At 41.7% G+C, this 7,857-nt stretch overlaps 1 protein-coding gene across 2 annotated transcripts in view; it reads left to right on the forward strand.

Moving 5' to 3' along the window:
- Window positions 1-7,217, forward strand: part of gabbr1b (gamma-aminobutyric acid (GABA) B receptor, 1b) — a 99,107-nt gene extending 91,890 nt beyond the window's left edge. For both annotated transcript variants that reach the window (XM_017482470.3, XM_017482471.3), the window contains exons 21-23: window positions 2,461-2,589; window positions 2,874-3,017; window positions 4,819-7,217. In XM_017482470.3, coding sequence (XP_017337959.2) covers window positions 2,461-2,589; window positions 2,874-3,017; window positions 4,819-5,103 — 558 coding nt within the window. In that variant the 3' untranslated portion in view covers window positions 5,104-7,217. The remainder of the gene's footprint in view (window positions 1-2,460; window positions 2,590-2,873; window positions 3,018-4,818) is intronic.
- The last annotated feature ends 640 nt before the right edge of the window (window positions 7,218-7,857 follow it).

A 7,857-nucleotide genomic window follows, 5' to 3' on the forward strand; every position in this document is an offset into this window, starting at 1 on the left:
ACTCTTTGAAGAGTTATCATAGCCTTGTGACACATTCTGATCTTACATTTTCACAGACATTTTCTGTTTCGAGCGGATACCATTACTCAACTATAGACACAGACAATCTATGAACAGTTTGGGTTTGTGTGCTTTTCTGAAATCTATAACTTCAAAGAGCACAGACTGCTGAGCAGCTAACACCATGCTGAGTCAAAATCACTGCTGTGAGCAGGATGCAATGCTGTGGCTTTATCAATCATTCCAGCTCATAAGTGCTTTCTGCCTGACTCTCCTTCTCTCGCTCTCTCCCCGCTGTCGTCTTCTGCCTCGTCTCCACGGGTTTGTCCGCTATACAGGGAGCCAAATTTGAGCCTATATTAGACCTGTTTCAGCAGGAAACGGATAACTGAAGGAAAACACAACCTTTATACGCATTACATATATATTTATGTTTGAATACTTATGATGTGTTTAGTGGCACAAAGAGCAAGTGATTCTTTTGTCACTCACCATTTTCCAGCGACGTGTAAGTGAATAAAAACATTAATGAGAAATCCAATGCGGCTACAGTGCTGTGAAAAAGTATTTGCCCCCATCGTGATTTCTTCTGTTTTTGTGCATATCTCATGCTAAATCGTTTTAGATGTTCAAACGAAATACAACATGAAACGAAGGCAGCTTCGGTGGTAGGTGTTGGATAACTTTTTTTGCTTCGATAAAAAAAACCAAAAAACATCGAAATAAAAAACTGTGCTGCGTGTTAATTCACGTGGCTTTCTTTTTTGTTTTATGTTGTATTTCGTTTGAAGATCTAAAATGATTTAGTATGAGATGTACACAAAAAACAGAAGGAAGCAGGATGGGGGTACATACTTTTTCACAGCACTGTGTATAACGAAGTTGAATCTTGGCTAACTTGGCTTAGACATCTACAACCCCGATTCCGAAAAAGTCGGGACGCTGTGTAATATGTAAATGAATGTAAATAAAAACAGAATGCGACGATTCGCAAGTCTCGTAAAGCCGTATGCTCTTCATAATAGAACACAGAAAACATATCAGATGTTTCAACTGAGGAAATGTAGCATTTTTAGAAAGAAATAAGGTCATTTTGAATTGATCAAAAAAGTCGGGACGGGTGGGACAAAAGGCTGGAAGAGTAAGTGTTACAGAAAAGAAACAGCTGGAGGAACTCTTTGCAACTAATTAGGTTAATTGGCAGCAGGTCAGTAATATGATTGGGTATAAAAAGAGAGGCGGAGTCTCTCAGAAGTAAAGATGGGATGGAATCTGGATGGAAGCATGTGTTGCTCTAAAACCTGTTTATACATTTCAGCATTGATGGAGCCTTTCCAGATGTGCAAGCTGCCCATTCTATACGCACTAATGAACCATCAGAGATACTGAGCGCTGATACAAAGCCGGATGGTCCTTCTCCTCTTTAGTCCTCTTTAGTCCTCATGTTACTGACCTGCTGCCAATTAACCTCCAGCTGTTTCTTTTTAGCAATACTTACTTTTCCAGCCTTTTGTTGCCAACGTTTCTGAGACGTGTTGCGGCCATGAAATTCAAAATGGCCTTGTTTTTTTTCCCCCTTAAAACGGTACATTTCCTCCGTTGAAACATTTCATATGTTTTCTATGTTCTACTGTGAAGAACATACGGGGGTATGAGATTTGCAAATCATTGCGTTCTGTTTTTATTGACGTTTTATTATTTACATTTTACACAGCGTCCCAACTTTTTCAGAACTGGGGCTGTACAAACTGACAAGGATGCTGGCATTGAAAGTGGTATTAGCATGAAAGTTTAATGATTGGAATTTGACCTGTTTGAGCAGTGGGTACAGATAAGGAGGTCAGAGAGCTGGACGGACTAAAAGACCGATGTGCTGCGTCGCTCTCTTCAGGTTGAGATGAAGAAAGGGCTCGTTCCCAACGCACCTCCACGAGCAGGTCGTCCAACAGAAAATAGACCAGAACGTCGTTGAAAGAAGCTTAAACTTTTTAAACTCAAAATTCATCGCACAATAAATCTTGGCTTACATGTTAATTATAAAGATTAATATTGAAGCCGTTCCGGGTGGATGTTTCCTTTAATGAAAGATTAATTACGGTAGGGACACATAAATAACACAGAAAGTAACATTCTTGAAATACGCCTGGCTTCGTGTCGAGGATGCATATTTATTTGCTTCTTTATGGATGAAGATTTACCTCAGAGTGGCCGACGGATCATGACCTGCGCAGTAAAGCGTAATGATTTAGTGATGTTGTCCAGCACCTTGTGTCCTGTCCAAATAACTAATGATCCACACCAAAAAATATCACCTCCTGTTAATGTCAGCGGGGTTTTTTTCCCTGCCAGTTTGGATGAAATGTTTGTTTGTTTGGAGAGATGACTGACCATGGGTCAATATTTATCGATTCACCTTGCTCTCTCCCCTCTTTTTTCCCCCTCGCTTGTCCTTCCTTTCAGGTTTTGTGCATGATTACAGCTCCTGTCACCATGATCCTGTCCTCCAAGCAGGACGCTTCTTTCGCGTTCGCCTCTCTCGCCATCGTGTTCTCCGTCTACATCACTCTAGTCGTGCTCTTCGTCCCCAAGGTAAAACACAGGCTCGTCAACACGAATAAGGCGCTATGGTATAGATATTGTAGAGAAGTGGTCACCGACCCTCTGTGATCTTCCTTCCTGAAGACTTTCGCTTCAACCGTAATCGTGCCCACCTGACCGTCTAATCGTTGCCTTACGTTCTTGTTCGCGATCAACTAGATCATGTGCGTTAGATTTTGGTTGGAGATGAAACCTACAGGAAGATAGATCTCGAGGAAGAGGGATGTATATCTGTATGCATATCTGTATTTATTTTTGTCTGGATGGCGCTGTAGATGCGAAGGTTAATCACACGTGGCGAGTGGCAGTCCGATCAGCAGGAGACCATGAAGACCGGCTCGTCCACTAATAACAACGACGAAGAAAAATCCCGCCAGCTGGAGCGAGAGAACAAAGAGCTGCAGAAGATCATCCAAGAGGTCAACTATCAGGCGACAATCTTTCACTTTAACCAAGTTTCTTGGCTGACAATGGTGGCCTTTTGCTCTTAAATGAGTAACAGATTGTTTTTTGTTTGAATTAACCAATGTACAATATGCATGCGTGGACATTCTTATGATTTAAATCAATGTGTAATATTTTAATTAATCGTTTACTTTCGAGACTCACAGGCTAATCGATTTGGTAAAGTAAGGGAAATTTATAACTACCAGTTCTGAATATTTGAATCATCACAAACTCCATTCAGGAGACACCACTCGGATCAGGAATACTCCCTGGGTGTGGATAGAGTTCCAGAAGTCGATATTAGAAAAATAAAATATATTTAAAAAAAAAAAAGAAATCTCATAAGCAAATCTGTTTGCGATTTTTCAACAACTCGACGAGGCTTGAGGGACGTGTGCGATGATCCGCTAAACTGGTAGCTCTAAGCTTCTAGTAGTTTTTTAATAAAACGGGTCTCAAACTAGAAGAAGAAAACTTCTTCTTCCAGAAGAAAAAGGACTTGTGGGTGAAATATTGTTTTCTCAATAAAAATCCCATCGAACCAGGGACTCTAGAGCTCTCTTTACAATCTGTAGCGATCTAGTCATATCATGTATTTCATAACGTCCTCTCTCAACGATGGCAATACAGACCAAACGGATAAAAAGAAAGCCCCAGAAGTCCTTCGCATGCCTTGAACTCTTTCCGATGGTGGGTGGGTATGTACCTGGTGGAGGTAGCCATCTGAAGACCATTTCACCTTCTGACACTCAGATGATATCAAAATGACATCAGTTGTATACGTATGCATTGTTAAAATGATTGAGCCAAGCGCGTGGTGTAACGTGGATGCAAGTGTGTAACCTCCGTGGGATCTAATAATTAGGACGAATCCAAAGACCACAGTCTGAGTCCATAGCGTCGAAAGTGGTCAAAACAGACAGACAAGGTAGTACAAGACAACTCGATGATCAGAAATCTAAGAAATCCATTAAAAAAAAAACAACCCAGGGTCGAGCTAGTAAAACATCTCAATCTTCCGTACTAGAAATCATGGATTAGACACAACAAGACTTCCCGAAGTTAAGTGGGAAGAAAGCGGGTATAAAGACACAAGTCAAACAAGGATCCGGTGCACATAATCAGAACAAAAACGAGACCAATAATAAGGATTGAGACAGGACCCAGACATGGTTGCAGTGGGAACTTTGACGTGAATAGAAAGGGCGCTATCGTGGCGGTTCAGTGGTTATGACAGTGTGAAGTCTCTGGGCCACTGCTCAAACGGTCATGAGTTCAAATCCCAGTACCGCAGCTGTTGGGTTCTTGAGCGAGAATTTTAATCTGCTCTAGGGGTGCCATATCATGGATAGTCCTGTGCGCCAACCCCAACTATGACCAAGCTAGGACATGTGAAGGATAAATGTGGAGCACGGTGGTGGAGCAGGTAGAGTTGTGGCCTTACAGCTCCGTAATCCCGTGTTCAGTCTTGAGCTCAGGTCACTGCCTGTGCAGAGTCTTGTATGCTTTCTCCATGTCTGTAGGGGTTTCCTCTGCGTTCTCCAGTTTCATCCTACCTCTCAAATAACATCCTGGTAGATGCACTGGCTACACTATATTACCACTAGGTGCGAATGTGTGTGCATGTTGCCCTGCGATGGACTAGCATGCCATCCCATCCCTCATGCCCAGGATCCAATATCGACCCTGATCAGGATAAATCGGTTACTGAAGATGAACGAATGAATATCCATGTTGAATATTTGTCTCCATTTTTTTTGCTTTTTCTAACAGAAAGAAGAGCGCGTGTCCGAACTGAGGAACCAGCTCTCGGAGCGGCAAGCCTTGCGCTCCCGAAGACGTCCGTCGTCCACCAACCTGAATCACAGCATCCCTTCTCTTCCAATCACTCACACTGACCCCAAATCTCTCCTACCTCCACCAGGATACCCTCTTCCCATCTCGGACAATCATTCTCTTCCTCCGACCTTCTCCAACTCTACCAGCGTTTACCAGCCGGACGGCAAGATCAGCCGCAACAACTGCCACGCCAGCCGCCTGCAGCTCCTCTACAAGTGAGGCAACAAAAGCTCAAGGAACGTGGCGGGAAGAAGACCTGAACTAAAAGGGGGAAGGGGCACGACTTTGTTCATCATCTACCTGTTTCCTTGTCTTATACCTTGGTGTTCGTTCCCTCATTCTGAAACATCTAGGTGGAGAAACATGCAGCTAGACCTCATCACATCATGTCAAAGTTGCTCTCATTGGAGCTGCATTTGCAGTGGTATGGGACTATTCCTTCTCTGAGAAAGGCTATCTCTGGGTGACTTGCAAAAGATGTGTAGCCTTCCTCGGAAAAGATTCAGAGAGTGGATCATAAATCCCTAATATGAGGTATCTGGTATCTTAAATGGTTTCCATCTCCATAGCTGAGCTATCTGATCACTTAGCATGTCTCGGCATGTTCTAATAGAGCTGGAAAGTGCTTTTCTTTTATGTAGGAAATGTAAGAGGTGGGTCTGAATTGGTGTTGCATCTTCCTGAACAATAATTATTATAGTCTCACCCACCCCCACCCCCCCCCCCTCCAGCCCCCCGCCCCCAATCTTAAACCTTAAGGCTTTTTTCCCCACCGGACGTAGTACAAGGGAAATCCGTCAATTTCGCAACCGTGTTCGTTTACCATGACATCATTGCTCATCCCCTGGGGCGTGCAGCTAGAAGTGTTGCATAATTAACCCGTGAAAAGCATTTACCTGCTCTTTGTTGCGTTCTTCCACACAACGGGTGTTTCTTTTGCTTCTGGCTATTTTCAAGTTGAGCAGGAGGTGGCAGAGCTGTTCTGATCTGAACTTTCGGGTGGATCCATCGCTTTAAGGAGTAATGGTCAAACATAATAAGCATTATGTTGGTGGAGTGTGTTTAATGACCTTGCTGGTCTTCAGCGGGTGAGCAAGGCGTCGTCAGGATCGTGGCGTTTTATCCTCTTATTATACGCACCTTGAAGTTGTCAAGCACAGTGTTACGAAGCACCATCGCACACCCTGACCCTGGAACCGGGTTCTGTTTAAGAGAAATTAAAAACCCGAAGGTATTTTCACCTCCCGAGCATGTTTTGTTTTCTTTCAAGGCCTGATCTGAACAGATGCTCAGAAATGACGTGCACGGGTCGCTCGGCCTCCCACAGTTTAGTGCAGTAAATGTTGCAGCGTTTGCAGATATTGCATTGTTGCGTGTTCAAAAGCCTGTCGCTTTAGACTGCAAGTGTGTGATTTGATTGATTTTTTTTTTTTTTTTTTTTAGCTCAACTTGTATCCGACCCACAGATTTAGATTTAATCTACGAGCCGCTATAATCCAGTTAGCTTCTTAACGACACTTGCATAGAAGCGTATTCCTGTCATGCAGTCCAGCGATGTTTTAAAGTTGTTATATATTATAAACCCCCCCCCCCCCGAAAGCCCTTATAGTTCAGTGAAGAGAGGGGATTGCTGTAGAATGCATCACATGAGTCACAAAACAACACCCCCCCCACACACACACACTTCTTTCTGTCACGTCTTACAGTTTCCTCTCAGAACAAATCCTAGACTTGTGGTTTCATACTGGCTTTTGATGAAAAAACCCAGGGTGGAGGTACTTTTTCTGAGCAAGCTCTTACCTGTTCTGTTCTGTCTCCTTGCATTGTGCAGTCTTTCTAAGTATGTGCGAGGTGGGGTGTCATTCTTTTGAAATACCAGCTTGGATCCACGGCCTGTGTGACTTTTAACTTGACTCACGGCCTTTGATTCGCCACAGAATCGGTTCCTGAAAGGATTCTGTGCAAGACGCAGCACGGTGTTATTTATCTGTTTACATGAAAAAGCTTGTGACTAAGGCACATAAACAGGAAATTTGATTTTTATACTTTATTATCTCCCACTCATTCTTAGATGGCAGCATTTCTGGCATCTTCAAAGCCGATCGACAAGAAACTCCAGCTATAATCGTCCAGACGTCGCACATGCGAAGTGTGTACCTGTTAACTGTATTCTCTTGCACATACGGTATAAAGTGTGTACGGTAAATCGTATTCCCATGTGGTATTGAAAGTATATTTATATTCACCATTATAGACTTCAGATGTTCACATTCTGTCAGATGCAACAGAATTGGTGTCTATGGATAAATAAAGAGAATTGTTTTTCTACTATAGTGCGTGAGTCTTTTTAGTCTTTTTTTTTTTTACTGCGTTTTTAGTTGACCTTTATATTCTTCGGTAAAATACATGTGGAGAGTGTGTATGTTGTCCCCGGGACATCTGGAGAAATTACCTGCCGAGGCATTACTGAACGTGTGCTTTGCTTTTGTATCATATGTAGTTATATATATATATATATATATATATATATATATATATATATATATATATATTGGGGGGGGGGGGGGGGGGGGGGCTTTGAGTTACATGCTTTGTACTGTGACCTTGGGTTATATAAATGTGAGTGAATGAATGAATGAACAAGCAAATAAATAAATAAAGTTGGTAAGAAAAGTAAACAAATACATAAATAAACAAATAAAGTAAGTAAAAGTAAAAAGCTAAGTAAAGTAGGTAAAATTAAAAAAGTAAGTGCAAATAAGTAAGTAAATGTAAGAAAGTAAAGTGAGGAAAATAAATAATAGTAAAATTCAATTACGTTAAAAAAAAGTAAGTAAAACTAACAAAGTTATTAAGTTAAGTAAGTAAAAGTAAAGCATGTAAATAAATAATACAAGTAAATAAAGTAAGAAAGTGAGCTATTAACTAAGGTAAATAAGTAAGTAAAAAATAAGAAAGTAACAGTATGAGTTA

The sequence above is a fragment of the Ictalurus punctatus genome, chromosome 12 (genome assembly GCF_001660625.3).
Source record: "Ictalurus punctatus breed USDA103 chromosome 12, Coco_2.0, whole genome shotgun sequence".
In the NCBI taxonomy this organism is placed as follows: Eukaryota; Metazoa; Chordata; class Actinopteri; order Siluriformes; family Ictaluridae; genus Ictalurus; species Ictalurus punctatus.